Source organism: Struthio camelus, chromosome 3, assembly GCF_040807025.1.
Source record: "Struthio camelus isolate bStrCam1 chromosome 3, bStrCam1.hap1, whole genome shotgun sequence".
NCBI lineage: Eukaryota > Metazoa > Chordata > Aves > Struthioniformes > Struthionidae > Struthio > Struthio camelus.
In genome coordinates this window covers 77,725,273-77,751,242 of record NC_090944.1, presented here as the reverse complement: position 1 = coordinate 77,751,242, position 25,970 = coordinate 77,725,273, and the positions used below count along the sequence as shown (strand labels likewise).

Here is a 25,970-nt window from a genome sequence, read left to right as displayed (position 1 = left end):
CAAGATGAATCATGACAGGTTAAAGGACAGTGTTAAAACAGAATGAATTTTCAGTGCTGAGTGTTTATGAAAAGAAATCAGGTACGTGTACATGCTGACCATGCTTCATTCCTGTTAGTACATTGAAAATTGAAAATCCCAAAAAATTCTGTAAGTTGGGCTCACAAGGATAATAGGAACTGAGCTAAATTCACTTTCTCAGTCTTGCTAGAAAGTGATCTTTTAATTTTACTCACCAGTCATTTCCTTTAGCATTAGTTCCGCGCATATCTTTATTTAAAAAAACCCATAACTTCATTTACCTATCATTAAAAAAACTATCTTTTTATCTTGGGAAAGCGTCATCAATGCATAATGAACTCTGTTCCCTGAAACAAGAATATACCTAATGTCTGACAAACATGGGCTTTGTTAAACAATACTCAAATTGTGCAGCGATGCACAGGAAATGAATAACTAAGTGTATGATCAACCAATCAGTTCAAAAATAACAGATAATTTTTTCTCCTTTGTTATACTTTCGAAACAATAATCCTCAAATACTTTGTACGGGAATAGTATTAAAATCACGATAGTCTTCATTTTGTAAATGAAGAGACTGAGGTCCAGAAAGCTACATGTTAACGGTGGAAAATGAATTTGCGGCAGAACCAAACACAAAACTGATGCCAGTTCCCAGCCTAAGCTTGAAAGCTTGACATCATTACTCCTTGCAATGTAACAAGAATTAAACATGGAAGACCCCTGGATAATTTAACATTTTGTAGAATTAAATGATCAACGCAAACAGGGTTATTGGGGCAACCACTGTGCAAAAGTCTAATTTACTTTATTGCTATTGGTTCCTCAAGCATACCACGATTGTGCCTAAGGTTTTTCCAAACTTGATTTTCATATGCAGCAAGAAAAGTAAGTTGGCTGTTTCACACCAGGTGACCACAAGGATTAGCTTTACACGTCTCCCTCCTTCTGCCCTCCTAGATTGCACTTCATTTGTTACCTGTGAGCCTCAACAGGACATTTTGCTTTCCAGTCACTCAGATGGGTGTCATACTCCACAGATATAATTCTAAGGGCAGGACAGTCTGATGCCAACCACGTCTAAATTAATTTAAACAAAACAAAACAAAAAGTGAATTTGATCCACCGCCATTTGTTCTCAGACATCATACTGAAGACTAGTAATCTACTATTAAGCGTGATATTGATTTTTTTTGAAAATAATTCCACCTTACATTTTACATACTGTTCAAAGGAGCTACGTAAGAAATGGTGCCTTTTTCAAAAACACGTTCCCAGTCTGTCTTTAAAGCAGGTGCTTTCTTGAAAATGACCCCCTCAATCTTTTCCATTCCTGTTAGCATATCATACTTCTGACAAAGTTCTACAGAAATAAATTGCTAAATTCTGATTTTAAGAACTATTACTACCGGTAATGACTTAAACTCTGATTTTAAATACATTAGAGACATCTCTGCCAATCAGAGAATCTACCTTTTGAGTTTATAATTGAAGTACTTAAATTCTTGCAAGCACTTTACCAGCAATAAAGCAAAGCTGTTATTATGGGAACAATGTCAAGGAAGATTTCTGCTCTTCAGTTAATCCCCAAATACATTTTACACCTAGACTATTATTCTTGTACTACATGCCAGCAGACTCTTTAGCCTGTTCCCCAGCCACAGTAGCCACGAAGTAGGCAAAAGAGGGAGATAGATTAATCACTCATGCATCACTGGCTCCCTCTCCTGGGTGATATGAGAATTACTAAGATTACCAATAGGGACCTCAGTATAATTTTTTACAGAGCTACTTTGCTGGTTATACAAATACGACTTGAGGAAAGTAATAATTATTTATGTACCAGTAACATTTGTTAGTGGTACCATTTTACTGGTAATATTTTGGTACTCAGACACCTATGCATGAAAAGATAAAACTACATTTTATAAAAGTATATATTTTTTCTAAGCTATCACATTCCATCAAAAAGTTTAAGAAGAAAGCAGACATTGCCTCCTCTTTTACTAGTAGAAGAATGATGAGAGAGCATTAAATTTAGCAGGGATGCTACTTTGTGAGAACAGCCTGCTCAAAATTTCAACTTGCTAACAAAAGCGCACCATAAACTCAGAAAGCGCTACTTGCATAATCAGATTAAAAGGTATTTAGATTCCAAATAGACAACTTCCAAACAGAGTAACTCTAGAACTTCTGGATAGCTCTTATTAATGAGAAAAGAGTAGCCTTGTGTGAAAACGTTATTGCCATCTTACCTTTGGCCAGCACTGGCTATAGTCCTCTTCCCCTTCTGAAGCCTTTTCATCCAAAGGCCGGTCTATATCTTGCTGTCGCCAGGTTTTAAATGCTGCTCCCAAAAGACCATGAACAAAAAGGATGTCTGCTTTGATGGGCTGACTGATACAGAAAGGAATTTTTAAGAGATGGATGGCATATATTCTTTTAGCAAATTACAGTTTACCCAGAACTTTCACCCTAAGGGATGCCAAAATGCTAGTTTTAATGCTACACGCAATTCCCTATCATGCAGGGGGAGAAGATATTTCAAAGAGGACACTCATATCAAGATGGGAACCAGGGATCCATCCAGCAGAGAGAGAAGCAGAGAAAAAAAAGACATGGAGGCTTAAGTACTACCGGTAGGGCAACCACATATGCACCCTGACCTTTTGGCAGTAGCTCTGCTGCAATTTGAAACAGGTAGATCAAAGAAGATAATGGTAATACAATGTGTGAAAAAGATACATTTTTAATGTATAAAATGGCTTGGAAACTGGACCAACCATCCCACATCTGCTACATTCAAAGGAAGAAAGAGTAGTATTTTCATGAGACATTCACTATCCCAAAACATGGAAAACCATATTGATTTGTCCAGAATTCCCCAACAACGCTACTAACACGTAAGAAACATTGAAGAAAGACCCCACAGATAATGAGAAAAGATCCTAGGTCCTGTCACTGAACCCGACCCCTCTGGTGATAACACTTATTTTTAGTCATTTGAGTTAATATTTGGCTGATTTTGCATGAAATCCATCTCTACGGAAAAAGACAGTCCTGTTAACTGTATAACACAATGTAAGAGATGCTGGCATTAACCAGATGACAACAGGAATCACTGCAGGAATAAATAATGAATACATTTCAAAGATAATTCAGGGAGAATATTTTACCGCTATGCAGAAGGGAAACTAGATGGGTCAGAGAGACAAACCTGCATGTTTTTAGTATGAAAATTTGTCAAGATTTTGCGAGAGCAGCTGAAAACAGCAAGTGCGCAGGTACGTTGCTGTTTCAAATGCAGGACAACTTTCAGTGAAACCCTGCAGTGGAAGGGTTTGTATTGGAAATACTGGAAGTACCAACCTCATATGTTGCAATCTACTATAATGAAAAATACCGCTCTCTCCACCTACTATTAACATGGCCTGATATTTCCAACTATACCATCAAATTAAACATTTGCTGTAACCTGACTAACACCAGTGAGCCAAGGAATAGCTCTACTAAGTGACGTATCACGCTGGAAACTACTTCATTCCTAGATGCACAGTCACAATTAAAAGAAGCTGACAGGGTTTTATGGTATTTCTTAACTGTAAATTTACTGCAGCTTAGGCCAATATGTGCTTCTCCCAACAAAATGATTACAAGGCGATGCATCCCAAGAGAGCCGGTGCAAGGGCCACATGCTTGCAATGTATGCAAAGCAATAATTCGTTTCCAAATTTGTATTTGGATCTTTCCATATAGTACAGTAATACTCCTCTCACGGGTATGGACTGCTCTGAGCATTTCTGTTGTTCTCATATTTGAGAATCTAAACCCTGTCCCTTCAACCCATCAAAGAATAGGAAAAGCAGGTGACATGAGTGCAGCAGCACTCGCACTTCACTGTTATGTTTTTTTAAAGTGAACAGTATAGCCAGTAGCACAAAGTATGGTGTGATCCTTCTGCTTTACCTGCTACGATACTGTGGATGCAAGACATAAACGCCATCCGGATACTTTTCTTGCACTGTGTCCCTGTCCAGGTTAGCCAAAGCTCTGGATGCATGAGAAGACTGAATGACGTGTGGAGATTTCATTACTTCAGCAAGTACAGAAACCCAACCTACATTGTAAAAATAAAGTGGATAAATAAGTAATTAGGAATACCATCCAAACAAAATTCAGAAACCATAGTTCTAAGTGATACTTGTGAAAATAAACGTTAGAAGAGAAAACAGTTACATCGAAACAGATCCACTTCTCTTTACCCAAGGAAAACCTATGGTAGATGAGTGGAATCGCCAAAAGTGAAAATGAAAAATCCAGAATGGTGAGGAGGCAACGTGTTTTGCTATTATTCAGCTTATGAGCTGAATGAAGACCCCTTTTCAGAAGGAAAAGAAAATGTATGCATAGGTCACTGCAGTAGTCAGAGAAGGAACAGATGTCCAGCCTGTTTCTGCAGATCAGTCATTAGAAAGACAGAGAAGAGCAATGTCCTCATTCCAGTATGCAGGAGAGGAAGCGAGGCTTCTAGCATAGGAAAGGCATACGAAAGTTTAAAAAAAAAAAAAGCAGGAGTAATGGCAGGTGGGAAAATTGATGCTCACTGTGAAAACGCAACCTTTTCTAGTTTTAAAATCCAGCCTGCAAAAAACTTCAAGAAATTGAAATGTCATCTTTCTTAAGCATAAATAGCATATTATTTTTAGAATAAATACAATAGGCCCTGTTTTTTTAACTCTGAAATTAATCAAGACAAAGGGCCAAAAACTGCGTTGAGAATCCTTCTGCCCCGAGACACCACATTACAGCCACAACATGTTGCATCATTCTTTCTTCCTCTTCACCAGTAGATTTTGCCAAAGAGCCTCAGAGATTCCTTCCTATGCACATCTTCCAGCAACAGAAAGGACTCATTCTCATCAACTCTTGATCAGCAGCATCCAGCTGCTAATCTCTGGAGTCCAGTTCACTGTCTAAAATGTGGTTAATGCTCTGGCAGTTTTGCCCCAAAGAGCTGCTGACTCTTCTTTTATGATCTCTTCCTCCATATGAGCGGTTTTAGTAGTTACAAAAATAAAGGATTGGTCCTAGAACTCAGATCAAAGGACTCTGCTGTCCAGCAGTCTTCCTCCAAAAGTGAGCAGTAAGGAAAGTTGGGGAACAGCAAGTATGTAGTGCTCCACCCTCCACACTCCACCCTCTCAGCTTCCTGCAATCAATTTAGGATTTTTTGAGGAAGAGATGGATGGCATCTGTGTATACAGCTCTATGGATTTGTCTTTCTATGAATATGCCTAATCACTTTTTGAACCTTTGAAAGACTTCAGCATTCACAATATTCTGCATCAAGTTTTACTTTAGTTATCAATTGTACTTTATATACATATATACACACACGTATATACATACACACACACACCCACCCACCCCAGCACATTAGTATTTCCTTTTTTGGCCTTCATTCATTTCCTAATAAAACATTGGGAATTATTCGTAACTAAAACTAGAAGGAAGAATTTAACAGCAGTCTTTCAGGGCTATTAAAAAAGGTGCATCAGAGAAAGGCTTAACAGAAGCTCCTCGTCTAATATGAAACAATGCAGGGTAGGATGGTATGTTTCAGTTTATTTTGAAAGGCAAGGACTATAAGCAGCTCTGTTCCTTTGTGAGACTAAAACATAGTCAATAAGAAAAACGCTAATCTACAAGGCAGATGATCTGTGAGAAGAGGAAATTCAAAAAAAATCTTTTCCGATAATCTGATCCAGATATTAATTATGGCCAAATTCTCAGCATCTATTAAAGACTTACAGTGCCTCTGAGGTACTGACATATATTGGCTAGAAAGAATACAGAAGTCCTTAAACCAACACTGTCTAAATTGTCTATATTTTTTTTGCTTAAAAAAAAAAAAAAAAAAAAAGACATCCTTCTACCTCTACACGTTTTACAAAAGCACCAAATCCACTGAAAAATTTTGAATAGAAATCTGGCACTCAGACTACTTTCACTTGCTTTTTTTTTTTTTTTTTTTTTACCTGCACGTACTATGGATGAATGAAGATGTTCATCCAAAGCCATATTTCCAATAATGCGAATTATATTCCTTTGTATTTTTGCAGAATCTTTACGCAGCTGGTATATCCTCTGTAGTAGCTGCAGGCCTCCTTTTGCTTCAATTTTATCACAGTGAGAAGAAACCTAGCATTATACAGCAAACACAATGTAAGTTGATGTTCTGCAGAAGGTACTTTGAGATGCTGTTAATAAACAGACTAATAGAACTTTAAGGAGCTGATATGAAAGCACTTACTACATAGAAATTCTTACTTCATCTAGAATTTGCTATGCCATACAATTGGAAAGGGAGTAAATATTTTAATATATTAAATACACAATTCCACAATTCCTATGCATTGACAACCTTTTTTTTTTTTTTTTTTTTTTTAAACTATTTAGAGTATCTTCACTTCACTCTCATCTATCATCCACGTCTGCGGGAGGTGAGATTGCTCTCCACTTGGCATGATCGAATTTCAAATAAAGTTCAAGAGTCTGAACAGGACAATTGTCTGCATTTGTGAAAGCGTGGAACTAGTTGTCTTACTGTCTGCCACCTAAAATTCAACTGTTATAATCCTTTTCTCTGAAACACAAGGGTATTTCTACTTTCCAAATAGTACTGCAATCACTATTGATCTAAAAGGCAACAACAGAATCTGGTCCAAGCAGAATCTCATCCAGCTGCAGTGTCATCCACTGATACTGGGCAAATGCTTGCGACTTGAACGTTTCATCTACACTGTTTAAGGATGTATTGTGGGTATGGAATTGCTGATGGGTTTCAACACAGACGGACACACGTTCTGTATGAGTACGGTCACGACTTGCTTAAATGGAAAATCTTGAACATAACGAACTCCAGGCTAAGTCAGAATGTCTAGGTATAGGGAGGATGTGAAAGGAATACTGGCAAACCGCACTTTATCCATCCCTATTACCAATAATAATTTGGAATTCTCAATGCTATTTCCCAATGTTCAAGGCTCCTGAGCCATAATCGCACACAGAAGAATGCAGCAATAGAAATCGTAACATACCACTGCTACACAAAGTCTTTCATGTTCCTCATCGGTGTCTGTAAAGAACAGACTGGTCCTGGGAAGATGCACTGTATTAGCTGTGTGCTGTGCAGTGCTCTGCCCAAATGCAGTGACCCTTAGAGGGACCTTAGTGAATAGCCAAAAGTTTGTAAACTGTCTTAACTTATGATTCGAGTCAATTCACAAGGCTACTTTGCTTCCTGGCAGCCTGGCCACAGAGTTAGATTAAGAGCCATAGCAAGAGACCACTTACAAGCTTTCTGGACTGATGTACACAAACTCACACAAATCCACACACACTCTGCACTGAAAACTTAATGTCATCTGTATCTTGCTTAGACAGAAGATGCAAGTGGAAACACTAAGCGTATCCTCACGAAATCCATCTCCCACCATTTGTCCGTAGTAGCGGGAGGTGGCCTTGCACAGAATAACTTCCTAAAGCTATCCTAACTTCAGTCACTCTCTCCTGCTTGCCTCTGCCAGGGTTGCCCTGGACAACTTCTTAAAAGACACAAGCAGATATATTACAGGGGAACTTACACGGACTAATTAGAAACAATACCTACACTACCTAACAGTAGATCCTATGGACACTTCCACCAGAAAAATGAGTTTGTTATGTTGTCCTCTCATTCACATGAGTCTCAGTTGTCTGGACATTTTTCCAAAAGGGGTGTGAGGTAGGAGACAAGGAAACAGTAACTCCTTCCCAGTACTTGAGAGAGCATTAGAAACAATGTTTATAAATGCAACTTTTAATTACAGTTTAAAAGATAGATTACCTTAGAATGTTGTACTAATGCTTGCAAGCAGAAGAGTTCTACCGTCTCTGAAGGGATTTTACTCAGCGTCTCACAATACGGAAGTCCATTTCCTCCAAAACACCATAAGCCTCCCTGAAACGAGAATCAACAAAATTATACCACCTTCCAAATGGCTACATAAAATAAACATCTCTAAACCAAAGTGTTAAGCGTGTAATGATCTGTAGAAGTTGCTATAGACAGTGCTCGACACGTATATACTTTTAAAATTGTACAAATTACTTAACGGTACACCATAAAAACGCCCACCACTCTTAACCGAGAATATTACATAGAGTTTAAATCAGTAGTCATCATAGTCTATTAACTTCAAAATATACAATAAAAGGTGTTGGGGGAAAATGTAGGATATTCATTTAGGTTAATACGTGTTTTATTTTAAGATTGTTTGCCTAAGCATAAGAAAGCAATAACCACATTGCTTCTAATATAGTCACAAAAATGAGAGAGGAGGAAATGAGGCTTCAGCACTTAGCACAGTCTCTGAAGACCAGTCTGTCTCAGTCATGCAGGAGAAAGATCAACATAACCTGGAGAAAGAAGAGTTTTCTAGAACACTGTGATTAGTCAAAATGCTTCCAAGTGTGGTGTCTTACCAAAAGTCCTTCTGCAGCAAGAGCTCTGGCTGTGGAAATAGAGTCTTTGTGTAAAAATACTATACATAATTGTATCATAGGCAATAAAGGGCTCTTGCACTCTAAAAATCTCTAAATAAAGCCTGTTAGGTACCATAGTTAAAAGACTGTCATCTTTATCATTATATCTTATTTAAAAAGTCACAACTATGAAAAAAAAATAAAATGCATAAGAGATAGTGGACAACATTCTGCATTAGCAACACTACAACCATCCCAATTGAAAGAGACGAAAACTGTGACAAACATGTTAGAAGTGTGGCTCTTACTCTGAAAGCTGTCCCTAACAGTTTCATATTGCTCTCTTTCAGTCACATTAATTGAAACACATCAAGTTGTATACACTTCTTTCTCTTTTAACTTCCATTCTCATGTACGTTTACTCCTAAAAATGCACCCTGGGAAGCAGGGATCAAATCATGTTCTTTCTGAATCATAAAATACAATGTGAAACTATTGCACAGTAAGTTTGCAAAACTGGAAGTGAGTTAGAAGTTCTGCTGAAGAACCTATGTACCATGGACTATGGACACAACTGGATCTCCTTTACTTGTTCTAATTCTATAGCACTATATTGAAGTGAAAATTGGTAAACATTTCCCTTTATTACCGATTTCAGGGTTTATGGCTCATATGCATACAGTTTTTAAACTAGCATTACAGTTTTTTTCTAGAAATAATTGCACTTCAAATAACATTCTCAAAGCCACTTAAGAGTAGTCTCTGGGCAAGCAGCAGAGCTGAAGGATTCCTAGTTTCCAAGGCCATGCAGACCACTAGACTATTCCAAATCCTATTTTGGCAGTACTGGCCTGTTACAGGCAGGCATTTCCATGTGATATCTATCTAGGGCTTACTTTTCAGAGGTGCAAACAACTTGTCACTTAGTTTGTTAGTAAGACTTAACAGAGTTTTAATCATTTGAGCAGTAAAAAACAAACATCAGTAAGATGAAATGTGACAATTCATTTTACGGTTCTGGGTAACATGTTGAAATACCAGGTTTATGGGAAGGCTTGTAAGTAGAGAGATTATTTCTCACTGTATCAGCTAGTCCAGCTGGGAAAGATAAAGAAGATTTCAAGCACACAGACTGCATGTAGAAGCGATTTTACTTAAGTTGTAAGGTTCTGAAGTCTCTGTATTTCTCTCACTCTTAGAATGCTCATAAATAGATTTATCTCTTTGGATATAGAGGAAATAGATTTATACCTTGGAGCTCTGCAGGAACAGAGAACCCATATACTTTCATTCTGCAGGTGGGAACTCACCCTTTGCGCAGCAAGAGTCTGACTACTTTCACGTAATGCAAGAGATGTGAAGTACTGGACGCATGGATCAAGGCCAGTCTGAGGTAAAGACACTAACAACAAGCGCAGCTCATCTTCTATGCGATAATCCTGTGACAAGCGAGCACAAATAACTCTTAATTCAGTCCACAGCATGAAGCAAAACACAGTATGAAAGAAAAGGAACATCTGAAGCAATACAAGCAGCTACATTAATAAAGTTGTAAAACAGAAAGCCTGGACTTGAGTGCTCTGAAACATAACTTTATCAGTAATTCGTGTAAAGACTTTCAGCATCTAAAATTCTAAAATCAGCCAGTAGAATGATGAAAAGTAGGCTTTAAACTACTTGCTTTGGTGGCCTTATTCCAGTAAGTCTACAAGGGCTAAAGAAAGGTTCCTCTTGGAACATGAAGCTTAGAAGTTTACCTTCAGCTACATGATAATTTTAGTGCAGCAGCAATAAAATGAACCTATAAATTACCAGTCAAAAATACAGACAACATTTCCTTTAGATTTTTATCTTCAAAATATTCATATAGAAGTTCATTTAAAAATGCAAGGTAGATGACAGGAAAACAAATTCAACAAAGTCATGTTATTTGCCAACAGTCATAGAGCTTGCTGCTGTTATAATCCTTGCTGCAGTCAGATAGAGATGTCTGATGGGCAGAGCAACAGTTGCTGCTAGGATGATTCGGTTCAACTTCCTAACTAGCAGTTTGGGAACTCTTAGCTTCAATTAACCAGCAATCATATTTCTGTAATAGTAAAGTATTTTCATAACCATATGCTAGTATAACCTCAGTACCTCCAGGCTGACAGGTAGAGATCCACTGTCACATAATGTTACAAAGATGAGAAACCAAAAAGTGGTAACTACCAATAAAAGCTGGATTTCAAAGTTTTGTTGGCCAAAACGTACATGTATTTTATGACAGGGACCTTTTCCAGCATTTATTCTATCAGCATTATGAAAGTCTTCTCATATTATGCTTTGGGCACCAATTCTGTATATTAAAGAAATTGATACGATGAAAGGATTGCTCGCACTGTCATGTATGAGCATGACATACAGCATGAGCATGAATTAGATACTCACTAATTAATACAAAAACAAAGCGAAGTCGAAGGTATCCAACAGGTACTTGTTCTTACCCAAAAGCCTGGGATATAGAAATGGGCCTACAGCATGCCCAGACATTGAGAAAACCAGGCCGGTAAATCTTACTGTAATTAGAAAGGATGGCAAGAGCCACCTCTCACCTTCAGAATCTCTGAAGGCATTTGGGAACTTAAGACATAGTACTTGAAGCTGTTCTACAAGTAACATATTTGCTTAACTGATTAATTCTTAGTCATTGCATCAAGATGTAACGCATTTCAGCGGCTAAAATCCCACTTAATGAAGTTTCCATTGGAATAATATTCAATTAAATCTAACATGTACTAATGGATAGTAGAGTTCATCTCCAAACCCTTTCTACGACTGTTAAAAATCAAAAATAAGTAGATAAAGATGTCAAAAGTAGGACAGCAGAATTTGCGGTCCTATATCACAAACTCTGAAAGACAGTGGATGTGTCTACATTAGTGATTCAGTGCGTTGGAGTTTTTCCAAGAAGCTAATTTGCCTTGCATCTACACTTGGGAGTCATATGGTGCACTCAAATTGTCTTCCTTATGTATATAATCAAGATTAAAGCTTTGTGCCAGCTTTTATCTATGGCACCACGCTAGCAGTGTGGTTGCAACATCCTCCGGCACATCGACTTGGGGGATTCTGTCAGTAATGATTAGGATGACTGTATATAAATCCGTTTTGCATTGCCTATTAGGTACAGATAAGCAGTATGTAATTAAGACTGGCAAAAGGCACTAACTTCAATGTTGGTAATCATATAAGGTGAACACACAATCCTAGAACAATAATGGATCAAATCCCAGTCCTTACCTCTTTGCAACATGCTATTCAACAATGCAGATGCATCCCATGGCTGTATCACTACAATACAGTTTCCTATTTTGGTCTTTATTTTACAGCTCATTAGTTGCTTTAGAAGAACTCCACTTCAGTGTGGTTACCAACAATGAAAGTACTAAAAACAAGTAAACAAGCAACAATCAGCTAATACCTCTTTTTCATTTACTTACATCCTTTATTTTTGGCAACGGTGGTGGAGGCAGGAAAAATCGAAGGTCAATATCTTTGGACCGAGCCAAACCTATAGCAGTCCTTTGATCACAGGCTTGAGCAACTGTACTGTACTGATAATCTGCAGCACAAGAACTTTAGTGTTAGCGTCAAAACTAATCTTAAGTACTTCAATTGGTTTAAAACATAGTTTCTGATCTGCTTCAAAAATGTACCTGAATACAGAAAAATCTCTCCAAAATTAACCCTGAACTCGTAGTCACAAATTCCAAAAGGCAAAAATAGCAGCTGTTACACCAGCACTACACTGAAATGAAATATACCTGCAGGGCACTAATTGTTCATTACAGACCAGTTTGATAAAGGACCTCAGATATCACATGAACACAGGCAAAAGCAAACTTTCAGTATTGCCTCTATGAAAGAGGAACAAGTACCAGAAATCCAAGTTTAATCTCCTGGGCTTGAGTCGAAATTTGGAAGACCTCTGAAAAATGCTTTTGTACATAAGAAATCTGAGCCTTAAATTCAAATGTTGCCAAGACTTGCATAGACACCTTATATTAAATGATACAGAAAGCTATGTTTCGATAATGCTATTAAAGTCATAAAACCAGGTAACCTTAGAAAACGCAGGACTGCATCACAGCACAGTTTTCAGTAGTCCTTCCTTACTGAACATACAGGACAGACCTTCAGTCACTCAACTGAAGGGAAGTCAGGCTTAAACAGTGACTGCTGTTCCTTTCCAAAACGCCCCTACTTTTTAGCTGGAGAAACTGAAAGGTACATAATAAAGATCAAGTGGGAAACTGAAGGAAGAGAAGAATATAGCATTAAACTTCTTCTAAAAAAAATCGTTTCTAGCCTTGCTACTGTTACGTAATTCTTAAACAAAAGCGTCAAGCCATTTGAAATACGCTTTTCACAAACAGTCACAGATTGGGCATCTTTCTTTTCTTTGGTGCAGCTCACAGCTACAAACTGAAGTCAGTGAAGCTGTACTTTGGACTAGCAAAATATTATATTTGCAATAACTGTTATGCTGAACAATTCACTCCTCACTGTCAAAAGCTAGAACATACTTTCAGCCTTAACCTTCCTAGGGCTCAGTTTTGGAAAATCAGGATTAAAAAACAAACAAACAAATTTCCCTCCTGAGGTTGTTGGCAAAAATAATTAATATTTGTGGCACCCAAATACAACAGCAATGAGCACTACAGCGGATATAATACAGAAAAAAGGAGGAAACAAAGAGCAACTAGATTCCTGAGTACTGGTCATCCTATGCACTGAAAGGAGATAGAAGACCTCTAGAGAAAGGATCCTGAGATCATCTGCTAACAGGCAGCATTCTCACACGAGCACGAGGAGGTTACACTGAACTAGTACACACGACTTCAGTTTTGTTATATCCTAGCTTTCAAATGTTTTCAAACATGCTTTTTCACGTAAAACAGTTGTGGTAACTTATTAGAATTTTAAAGAGGCAATCTGAAACAACAAAAATACCATCATGTGGAATTGTACTGGAAGAATAAGAGCTTTTTAACCGATCGGACTACCAGAATAATCAGGGTCAAGACTGGAATGTCATCCGATTTACACAGACTAGTGCTGGAGGGGAGGGAAGAGGACACACACACACGCACATACACACAGGCACACACGCCTTTACCTGGGGTTTCATGGATATTGGCTGATAGAGGAATAGGGAGACCCAAGAACCTTAAGTTTGACACCAGGCTTTAGAGAGTGGTTTACATGATAGGAAGGTGGATAATGGAGAAAAGGATAGGAAAGAAAGGTAATTTTTTTATTTATTGATAATTTATAATATGTAATATAATATATAGTAATAATATAATGTAAAATACCAAACATTAAATCAAAGTAAATTAAAAAAAATTCTTTGGACTATGTCTGTGGGAAGTTTAACTCCTTCTTATGACTTCTTGCTACCAACGTAATAATAATAACAACTGGGATGGAAAAATGGCTTACAAATAATACTTGCAAACATAAGTCCTCTTCCTCCAGTTTGTTATTTCAAATTGGTAGGAACTTTTAGCTGCTACTACCTATCAGCTCCTAACGAATTTTTACTAACTGAACCATAGCCATAATCCCATTCCTTCAGAGGGATTCACAAAAACCACTGCCAGCGCCGGTGACCCTGGTGGCAGACACAACAGTAAGGCCAAGGAACTAACGAACATGAACTGCTCTCCCACACTGAGGCAGTGTCATTCTAACTAGTGGTTGTGATTCTCCGGTGGGGAAGCAGAGAGAGGTGAGGAAACACTGCAGATACACACTCTGTATCAGGGTATTATGAGCAAGCAATTGCTTGAGATGCAAATAAAAAGAGATTCTAGATCAAAACTTAGAGTGTATTTACACTCCTTGAAGCGATTAGCATTTTTCCATGTTAGCAGCAGATTTGCGGCAACTAATGGAGACCTTGTTGCATTTAAGATAAATTAGGATACACCACCATACGTTACCATGCCAGTGACTGTTCTTTGCGAGGTCTTGGACAGCCTGCAGTCGGACCTCTTTGTCTTCCGACTGGCTTCTCTTTAAGAGGAGCCATAAGGCACATTCATGATCTTCTCCATCAAACGTGCTGAAGTGTTCTTTACCAGAAAAGAAACAAAACTCACATTAAAATTAAGGTGCATTTTAACATTTACTAAGTAAACAATGCTGTTCCTTTTAATATTGCAATATTAGTTGTTAATAGTCATTTGAACTGTAGTATTTTAATATTAAATCAGTAGAATAAGCAATGGAAAAATGACATCAGTAAAATGCTAGTCCTTAAACGAACAGGAAGCTTTTGATTAATTTCGGTGGCACCAAGTCAATACGCCACATACTGAGGGAGTTTTTATTTGCATTACATACGTACACTGGCTGGCACTTACCAACCAGAACTGCCAGGTTTCAGTAGGAGCTGGAAACGATTAGCAGCTCTGAGATTCGGACATTGAACAATTAATTTCATAGCTCTTCTATGAAGGAACATATTGTTATAACCATTTGACTGATAGTTAAAAAGAACAGATAGTAATTTACTTCAGATGTTACATCAAGGAACACAGTCTCTTAAACTGAATTCAAATTCTTATATTGAATTAGTCTAAAAAAGCAGTGACAAACTGTTACAAAAAGACCATACTGCTTTCAGTTAATATGGGCAACTCCGATGACAGCACAACATACTTTCTAAAATGATTTTTTTTAAAAGTATTTCACCCTCAAAACCACCTTTGGTATACTAAATGCTAATATCAAATTTTAACTTTGATATCAAATTTTAACTTCATATCTGAGTCTTCAAACCCTTTCTGAAAGGAAACATAGTTTCCCCTCACACACCCATACTTAAGCATCACTTCTATTTACTTTAAGAAAAGGAATACGTTTAATACACAGAAAATATATTAATATTCTGTATTAATATAGATTACATGAAATATTGCTTAGTAATAGTCCCATCACTGTTTGAAACCCAAAAGAAGATAGTAAGTTTGTAAGAAAAGTTTTTATGTCCTAAAAGACTACTATTTTATTATTGAAAATATTAACTATAGACAAAGCCATGTTTTTAATACCTACCATTAAAAGGTCTCCGGAAAATTTTAGCTTCTGTTTCTAGAATTTTCCTCACCACTCTATGGATTTCTCTTCTGGCTTGGTATGTGATCCCTAAAAGAGTATTTTCAGATTACTTAAAGTTTGAAAGACAAATTCTTACAGTATCACATCCTAGAATGGCTTAAACAACAGAAGGCCACATCCTACAATAAATTCTGCAACAGTGATAAGAGTACTTTTTTCCCTAACACAGCTCAGGAAATATATCTTTCTTGATAGAAGGGTGACTTCTAGAAACATAAAAATACTTGTGCAAACCTGGAGCGGATCTTAGATGTGGATTTGCTGACCAATCTATATGCCACAGACTTTCTGACACTTTTCATGAGACTAGGGGTTTCTCATCAGATTTTCTCTGTACTGCCCCACACACTGCATGACATGTATTGCTTGGAGGGAGACAGTCTGCTCAAGTTGCCTGTGTAACAGCACTGCTGTAACTATGCAAACTGTAAAAGGTTTTGGTATTCATTGAGAAGACAGGGACTACACACATTTGTAAAAGGATAATAAACTATAATTCTATAAATATAACTCTTATTTAAAAAGAACATACTGTAGGCTTTTTCCCCTCTTCGGAGCTATTTTCACAAACTATAATATCAGATAACAGTGGACCATTCTAAACAAATGCTCACATCGTAGTCTATGTATTCAGAAACAGTAAGTCTCATAAGCTGAAAACATTCTTTAAAGAAAAATGCTTCATTTAAAAACACACAGTTTTGATTTGGGTCTTTACATATCATTTCATATATTAGATGTAAGTAAACTGAAAGCTAAATAAACTGTCATAATAATCTAACTTCAATGTTTTTCCACTGAGGCATTAGACATCTACTGTCAGAGAAATCTGGGTGCAAGGCTAACGAAATAAAAAGGTTTTGTTACGCTTCTTGATCCATGCAGGTTTGCTGATACTAGTGACAGATGAAGCAACTCTATGAAAAAAAAAGGCAAATCTAGTCATGTTGCCAAGTAAGAATGACAAAATGGGACTGTACACAAGGATTCATGAAACAAGTAGTATACATGACAGTCAGTTACATCACATCTCATATTACTTTAAAACAAAATATAATAAAAATTAGCATCTCTTTTACCATTTGCTTGTGGAAGAGGGAAAGCTGAAAGTATACTACATGTACCCGATGCTACTCAATCTGATAGCTTCGTTTCAAAAAAGGGACAAAAGTTTCATGCCACTCCATGCCACGCAAGGTACCAAAAGCTGAAGAAGCATAATCTGAAAGTATCATATTGAAGCAGAGGAGCAATATTCTGGTGAAGACATCACGGCAGGCAGAGATGAGGCCCTCCTCCAAGGCTTCCAATGCCACTTAAGTCATTAGGGGTAGAGGACTGCATGGGGGCACACCACATGAAGTGTGTAAGGGCAGAATTGCAGCGTGGCTCAGTGACGAGATCCCACACTGCACTAGGGCCCAGAAATTTGATTACAGGGAATGTTATAAATCACACAGGCCTCAAGGCCATCAAATTACCTGAGCTTTCAAACAGGCCTGCAACGGAAAGAGCACAGGGTGGATTAAAGTGCCTAGTGTGACAGAAAGGGAGCTGCACACCACTGGAAGAATATACAACTATGTCTGGTAAACTAGTATGTTTGCTGCTGATATTACCTGGTTCTTTTTATCATCCCAATATATTTGAAAAGCTATTTTCTTAAAATTTTATTTTTAGCATCAAAAAAATTATACATCTTACCTTGATATTCACTTGGATCCAGAGAAGTTGTACGTACATATATATAGGATTTAAGTTTTTCTTGATGTATAGCTTGGGTATCAATTGTCAGTAATTTCTTTAAGGACAGAACTTCATATGTAATGAATACAAAACCTCTTTAAATAAAAGAAAATGGTGTATGCATATAATTAAAATATAAAGAAAGATGAAAAGTATATGTTAACAATCATTTTGTTTGTAAATACTAGATTTTACCAAACATACAATAGCCTGTAGATTCTTTCAATTTAGCACAGTAGAGAAAAGAATCTAAAATAGTTAAAATAAGGAATAACTACCAGAAAGTATGCTACAGAAGTATGTTCTATCATGTCTAAAGGTCCCTTAATGTCATCAAATTTTTGGAAAGTTACATGACTTAAAATTCTAACTGCATATGTAAGTTACACGTATGCTTCTTAGTTGCAACTTACCCTAGTAAAAGTGATCCAGTTACCTTTGCAATTTTTCCTTAAAAAAAATTGGAAAAAAAAAATATCACGTTAAAAAAAGTTGTGTGCATCATCTCGGTTTAAACATAGTTACCATTTGATTACCAAAGATAATAAGAATTTTAGAAATTAAGAATTTTTTGAATTTATTTTTCTATTACTCTATGATTTTCAGGAAATCAAGACCTAGATTTCCAAAGAGAAAAAATGGCATTCAGTTATAATCTCCTGCTCTCCTAAGCAAGATGATAAAACATTATCCTGCCAGTGATATCTTTTCTTTTTTTGAGTGGGAGAGTGTAGTATTGCTATCCCATCAATCACATCCATTGCTCAGCAGCAGGAATCACTCACCTTGTCTCTATCATTAGCATTCACTTGGAACTCCATATTATTTTAAGGAGTTAACTTTTTCTTACGTGACTTGGATAGTTCTTCAACGTTTATGAACACCTGTACGAGTATTTATGTCCTTTGTCAAGGCCTGCAGGATGTGCCTAAGATTTTTTTAAAAGTAATTTTAATCAAATCTGATTTATTAAAGTAAATATCTGAAATAACACATCCTACTTATACTGCTTCCCTTTTGTGTCTAAGGATTCCTGTCAGATTTGAGCTTTTTTTGCTGGGACAAAGTTGAGATGATTACCTGGATGTAAGGATCTCAACACAGAGAAAGTCTGTTATTACTAGTAGCAGCAAACCCAATGGAACACATCTCACCCTATCATGAGTAATCCTTTTCCTCAGCAAGAAGTGGAGATTTGCTCCACGCCCACTGCCACTAGTTCTGCCTTTGCAGGACTTGAAGAAATCTCACATGGAGACAAGAGGCAGCTACACGCTGAAGAAATGACTTGCAGAGAAGGTAAAAAGGCAAGAAATGTAATGCTTCCTGCATAGCAGAAATTGAAATATCCTGTCTTTTAATCCTGCAACATAAACGTTAGAATCCTAAGAATTTTCATTCTATACAGAAGGAGCCAACGAAAGCAGAGACTAAGCAGGGAAGATCGTAGAAGTACAAACAGCAAACAAGGAGGAAGAAACAATAAAAACAAAGTCTATAAACATGTCATCCTGAGCATTAAGGTTTTATGGATGCAATTGATTTATGGCAGTAGGGAAAAAAAGGTTACAAAATTGACTGAGTTTATCATAGCTTAATGAGATTGTACTTTGGGGGGATTCTTATCTTGTGTTCTAATCCACTCCTTTTTCCCACAAGTAAGTCTCCAACAGGCATGCATATGAACTCCAGGACATGAACCAACTGTAAATCAGTGTGAGGGCTTTCATCTGAGAAATGTGAATTACTCAATTTACATTAGTGAGATGTTAACAACTGAAACCTACCAAGGTCATTTTACATACCACTTTGCTAAGTATGGTCAGAGGCAGGCACCCATTGCAGGAAAATACAAAAGCTTTTGATCGGAAAATATTCAGGGATTTAGATCTTTTGGTATCGCTTAATTAAGCAAGCTGTCATACCAATAAAGAATTTTTTTTATTAAGACCTCAGATTGATATTGATAGAACTGCACTTACTGACATCATTCCAGGGTAGGTGGCTTTTTGTGGCTGGACCAGAGGTTCCTATTTTTCTACAGCAAACTATACAGTAAGCAGCCACTGACATCCTGTACATTCAAAAAAAAAAAAAAAAAAAAAAAAAAAGAAAGGTTAATGATTGAGTTGCAAGTGAGAACAGATAACCTGTAGCAGGTTTTTTCCCCTGTCTTTTCACAACAAAGGTCATGATAAACACTCTTTGTGTCATTTTAATATTCCATATTAAAGCTCTACTTTGAAACGTAGACTATTGTGTTCGGTAGTTCATAGACTTTTTAATTACAATAAAAATTTAAAGCAGTGTTTCGTAGAGTTACATGATACTCTTGTATCATGTATACTCATGTTACTTGATTTTAATGAGTACGCATCTCCAATTAACTTCTCTGCTTTTAAGTCCCCTCTCCTACTTTTTGGTAACCCTCCCTTAAGTAACAGATGTGATCGCATCCTCATCAAGACATTACTCTATATCATACATGCTTTAGTACAGCTTAGTAACAAATTGCTTCTAAAGTTCGTAATTGATTCTGTGTTAGCAAGTAAGCCTGTTATTTTGACTAAATGAGCTCTAAGAACTAATACACATTTTTATCCTTTAAAGGCAAATCAGACTAACATTTATAAGCCTTTCCTGCTGAAAGAGTTAAAACTCAAGAATGCAAAAGCTCTACAGTCAATAAAAGTAAGTATTGTCCTAAAACGCTCTGGCTCCACGGCCTGGTGAAATTCATAGGGCATGCTTACAGGTAAAACATAAAGGACATGCATCATCCTAGAAAAATTCACATGTAGAAGAGAAATTTAGAAATAGCCAGTAAGAGGAAAAGCTTTTCTAAAATCAAGACCACAGTAATTCAACATTATAAAGACAGCATACTGGCAAACTAACTCCACTGCATTCATCAAACTCTGAAATAAACCTGAGGCAAAATAGAAAGTTGTTCCAAACACAGTCACAAACACACCCACAAAACATACTTTAGAACAATCAAAGTTTTGAACATGTAGGCAAATTTGCAATTAGAACCGAATACAACTACTAGTCTTCTCAACAGCAATACCATTTCCATGAAGGTAGTATCAGAGCGCTTCAGAAATACAAAAACATTTATTTTTCTGACACACCTATGATGCAAGACAGTGACTTTTCTCCATTTTGCAGATGGGAAACTGGGTTAAAAGACGACATGCTGCGACTTCCTTATACAGTCTAGGTATTACCTTGCATCTTTGAACGATAAGCGGGACTACTCACGAGGGACTGCAAAAGAGTCATATTCTATAGCTCGCTGGTTAAGGCTGCATCTTAATCTCTGCATAAGGTTTAAAGTATAGCTATATTAGTCAAGCCTAAAAACCTCAGGCTCTTTAGCCCAGGCAAAACACCAGATCCTGTTTCTGCTACTCACACAAGCTCATTCAAACCTCTACATCATGCTGCACAGATGTACTGTAAGCTATTTGTCCAGGGTAACAAGAAATGTACATCCAGAACCATGCATCTCCTCTGGTCCAGTCTAGTTTCTTTATTATAAAAGCACCATTTTTTCCATGCATGTAACCTATACATTGCTTTAAAAATTACTAAATTCTTCTTTTACCTCCTAGCAATAATTTCCTTTCCCCTTTGTTGAATCATTATGAACACTTCTGCTTTCTTGATGTGTACAACCTGCATAGGAAACCTAACGCTGTTTATAGCAGAGTTAATCTATGGCCAGATCCTTACATGGAAATTCACCAGTAGATGAGCAGCTGCTCTCCAGCCCCTCTGCTCTTAAAACACTATTGGGGAAAAAAAGATGGTAACAAACTGCAAGTACGATTGCATGCAATTGATGAGGTGAGAAATGTGCACAAACTTCAGGATGCTACACTAAATAGGTTATGCAAAAAGCACTACATTTTGAAAGAATTTGTTTACGTTCTCCGTACTGATTTCTCCATTTAACTCACAAGGCATTTACATATTAGCAGATGTTACTCCCTTTTATTTATTTATTTATTAGTCTCCTTTTTATTTATATTAAAAAAAAAAACACAACTTACCTAAAGTTAGGAAAATATAGAATTTAACTTTGGCAACCCACATGAGCAGTTAATTATGAACATTCCTTCTACTGAAGACTTTATCTCAATTCTTAAAAGATACATGCAGTATTTTAAGTGCAATGATTATGCTGAATCCCAGAAAGAGTATTACATATTTACAACAATCATAAAATACACACAAAAATCTGTTGCTGCATATATTGTAGAAGGAAAATAAAATTCATATTCTATGATAGATGAAGTTTCAATGTCTGCAGTTATGCTGACATAAATAATGAGTTATTTAAGTTAATGTATTTAAATGTATTTAAAAATGCATCACTATCACATTTAACAAATGATTGTATTGGAAACAGTCACTTATAATTAAAAATGTCAAATTAAGTCACTGTATCAGCACAACAACAATTAACTCCAAATCATAAAATGTCGTGTGTGGAAATACAAATAGATATACATTCTGCAAGTGATCTGTTTTGAAATACAGGAGTCCCCAATGTTCTCCTCGAATTTAAGGTGATCTCTTAAAAACAAAACACATATATCGCTGCAACTGTCAGTGTCCAGTTCCTCAAACAAGAGGATCTGTTTTCATTTCCTTCCATTAATATGTCTTCCTGCTTTTCCCATTTCCTCAAAAGTTTTGATTTCTCCTGCTTGTGGTTGGGAGATTTTGGAAAAAATGTCAGCATTACCTCAGCGCTGCCACTAACAGACAACTTTTTGGCATTGTGTTTATCCGTTCATATGCTTAAGACTAACCATCATCCCCCTTGAGAAGCCCGAGAAAACAGGAAAAGCCCCAAAATCTGTTTAGCCCACAGCAATTTCTCTAATATCTTCATTCACAGAATGGTAACAACCACAAACAAAACAAAACAAGGCGTTCTGCAGCGTGAAAGTATCTGTTTTTTTCCTGCTCTAGAAAACAATATATAACCAAATTTTCCCTACAAAAACATTTTTATTCTACTTAACTGGTCTAAAATTTTAGTAAACATGTAACACAGTAACAGCAGCTCCACAACTCCCTGAATTCAAAACATCCATGCAAAACCACAAGAGGCCAAAGTGAACATCAATTCTTTGTTATCAGATACCTCGCTTCTGGTCTGATGTAAGAAAAAATACGCGTAGGTATACGCAAGTCTAACGCAGAAAGCCCAGTTTTCCACCCTGTTTCACAACCGGTTCAACAAGCTGCTGACGTCTGCAGCAAACTCCCGCACGGGGCTACACCGCGGTACTAACGCCTCCTTCATGACAGCGGCGTAGGGCCCTACCAGAGAGGCAGGATGCAGGAACACTGCTACCTCACAACCGGCGTTCATTAAAAAAACAAAAATAAAACCACAGTTTTTTTTTTTTAGCGATGCCACGTCCAAATGGCCAAAGCGCAAACCGGGGACAACCCTGGGCTTCCTTCCAAAGGAAAAACCGCGCTTTTGCTGCCTTTCCCACGCTCGCACAGAGCAAGCAGCGCCTAAAACACCGCTTTTATTTCTGCATCGTTTGTACTGCGGGCTGGCCGCCCCCCGAGGCGGGGGGGACTCGCCAGGCCCCGGCGCTGGGCGGGCAGCTCACCCGCCGCTACGGGCGCCCCCCTCCGGCCGCCCCCGAGCCCCGAGCCCCTCGGCCGGGGCCTTTAAAAACACATTAAGAGCAACAACAGCGTTGAAAACAGCAAAAGCCCTTTGGCATCAACAAGCACTGCCGCCCCCTTCCCCCTGGCACGCCCCCTCCCCTCAGGACGCCCCCTCCCCCCGCCCCCCCTCCGGCCGTTACCGCCCCCGCGCCCGGCCACCCCGCCGCTACCTTCCCCTCCGCCTCCGCCTCCGCCTCTCCTCCCCGCACCCGGCAGCAGGGCGCACGCACACCCGTGACGCCAGCACGCTTCACCCGGCTCGGCCAATCCGAAGGCGAGGCCGAAAGTGGGGGGGGGGGGGTGGCCGCGCGTGCGCTCTGCGCAGAGCCGAAGCGGCTGTTAGTGCGGCGGCGGCGGCGGTCTGGGCGGTGTGTGTTCGTCGTCACGGAAACGGCTGGTTGGTGGCGTCGGAGGTTGGAGGGCGGGTGGGAGCCGCCTGTTCGCCGTCCCGGGTGCAGGTTGGGGCTTGTTTCCCCCCCCTCCTCCCCCCAACTCCCGCCTAGGTCTCCTTTCGCAAGGCGGCCTGGGCGCCTCCGGCGGCAGAAGGGCCGGCGGTCGGCCGCAGCCGGTGGCGGAGCTCAGCGGGGCCTGGCGGAGGGCGGGGTGAAGCTGCGCTGTGTGGGGAGGGGAGGCGCCTTCAATCTTCACGGCCCGCTGCCCGGCCGGGTCCTGCGTGCCTGTCTCTAGCCGCCTTTTCCGGCCCTTTGGCCCGGCAGCGGGGCAGCGCTGCGGGCCTGGGGCAGAGTAGAGCGGCTCGTACGGCCCGCGGCCCCCTGCCCGCCTCGGGGCCGCTCTCCCGTGCGAGCCGTTGGGCCCGGCCCGACGGGGGTAAGAGGGAGGGGGTCCTCGGCCCGTGACTGTAGTACCGGTGTGGGATCTGTCTGAAACCTGGCCCTGAAGTAAGGCCTTTTCTGACAGTGGGGTTTAAGTGTCTCTAGGCTTCTGTTCGCTTTCCTTGGCGTCATCTTGAAGGATTGCTCAGTTCAACCAAGGTGTTGTTTATTTTTCTTCCAGATATTGCCTGTTTGCGGGTGTAACCCGAATCAGGGCTACTTCTTGTTGCCTGTTCTTTTTGGCCTTTGTAAGAAACTGAGAAGATGGTGAACGTTCTGAAAGGTGTTCTGATCGAATGGTTGGTAACAGTGTTCATCGCGGCTAGCTGTATCCATCTCTCTGACTGTTTCTTTAGCAGCAGAAACCTTTTAGGTACTTTAAGAGCTTAGATCAAAATCTGAAATCCCTCTGAGAAGCAATGATACATAACTGAACAAGCAGACAAAGGAAAAGTATGTATGTGATTTGAGGAGAAAGTGAGGTAGTTTTAGGTAATCCTAATTCCAAACCACTTTTTCCATTCTAAGATACTGTTGCTTTCCGTTTATGCTTAATCATTAGATGTTCCCCCTTATTCTCTATAGTGCTTGCAAATGTTTGTTGTTATTCATGGGTAGTATGTTTTTTTCCTAGTTCTAGAGGGAAATGACATCCTTCTCTCTCTCTCTCCCTCACTCTCTCACAGTTCATACTGTATAAACAACGTGCTTATAATCTGTAGCTATAAGCTATTTGTATGTGTGTAGTAGGCATGTTCACAGGTAGTCTGAAATCTCTAGACTGAGGATGAGGTAATTGTTTACTCCAAAGTAAAGAGAAGCGTCAGTCAAGATTTGTGGAGTCATTGCATGACATTATGTGACATATGCTTTCTGCTGTACGTTTACATTGTAAACCCACTAACATAGGTGGTAACTGCACAAACAGAAAAACTCTCAACCTCTTACTGACATGTCTGCTTAGTGCATACATCTGTGTGCTTGCTACAGCTGCCTTCTGAGATGACTGGAGGTGAGCCAGCTTAAGTAATGGATGTCTAATAGCTATGCGTGAGCAGCTCAGACCCTGAATTCTGCTATAACAAAAAACTTATCTACTTACCTTTGGTTCTGTGTTGATATGTTGACAAATCTTCTGAAGCACGAGGAAGTGTCTGGGTGCGGGTGATGATGTAAACATGCCCAGATCAGAATTGTTGACAAGACAGCACAAGAAGTTCTGAAATCTCAGACAGTTAGGAAAATATTGTTTTGCACCTCATTTAACTACTTATTTTATGTTTACCTGCACGTGCTCAAGATTTGTGTGTTCTTCTCCCTCAGCTCCATGGCTACATCCTACTCGGTATTAGCAGGGTACAAGTATGTGTTTGTATGCAGGCAGTTCTTTTACTCACTTCTTCCTAGACTCCTAGCAGGTATGATACTGAAAGAGAGGATGACAGAGACACTGTCATCCTAGCTGTGTGAAAAATGGTCTGTGAATAATGTCTAACATCACACAGGCTGCTCATACCAGCTAGGACAAATATCGTGCTGTCTGGTACTGCTCCTGTAGGTCAGTAATGTACAGCTGAATGAAATAAGGGAAAATGAAACTTTCCCTGCCCCCCCAAAAAAGAGAATGTGAAGGAACGTTGGGAACCGCATACTTCTGGTATCTGATTTTTTCCTAACTCTTCTTGTGATCAGTTTATTGATGTGAACATAAATATAGCTTTTCTGAAGAAGATAAAGCTTACAAGCTTTCTCATTCTTCTTGCTTCAAAATTATTTTATGCTTTGCAAACTTATCTTCTTGTTCCTGTTACACTTCTACAGATTTGAGGCTAATATTAAGGATTACTTTTGTGTTGCCTGCTGGGGGGGCATGGGGAAGGGATTTGTTTCACAGTGAGTGCCTTTGTACCAAAAAATATGTACTTTTGGGTAATGGAGGATTGGTCCTCATAGAGCATTTAAAAGAAA

General features: G+C 38.7%; 1 protein-coding gene across 4 annotated transcripts in view; it reads right to left on the bottom strand.

The window, feature by feature from the left end:
* The window catches only part of SERAC1 (serine active site containing 1), a 29,439-nt gene extending 6,032 nt beyond the window's left edge, over nucleotides 1-23,407 (bottom strand). Inside the window, exons 1-13 of one of the 4 annotated variants that reach the window (XM_068938597.1) lie at nucleotides 23,340-23,407; nucleotides 19,446-19,537; nucleotides 17,877-17,913; nucleotides 17,422-17,558; nucleotides 15,655-15,744; nucleotides 14,538-14,669; nucleotides 12,030-12,151; nucleotides 9,858-9,986; nucleotides 7,910-8,023; nucleotides 6,060-6,222; nucleotides 3,988-4,138; nucleotides 2,277-2,418; nucleotides 1,001-1,101 (exon numbers count right to left, since the gene is read on the bottom strand). In XM_068938597.1, coding sequence (XP_068794698.1) covers nucleotides 1,001-1,101; nucleotides 2,277-2,418; nucleotides 3,988-4,138; nucleotides 6,060-6,222; nucleotides 7,910-8,023; nucleotides 9,858-9,986; nucleotides 12,030-12,151; nucleotides 14,538-14,669; nucleotides 15,655-15,744; nucleotides 17,422-17,558; nucleotides 17,877-17,913; nucleotides 19,446-19,536 — 1,409 coding nt within the window. In that variant the 5' untranslated portion in view covers nucleotide 19,537; nucleotides 23,340-23,407. The other 3 variants (XM_068938599.1, XM_068938598.1, XR_011140247.1) reach the window with 3 other exon arrangements.
* Nucleotides 23,408-25,970: the final 2,563 nt, after the last annotated feature.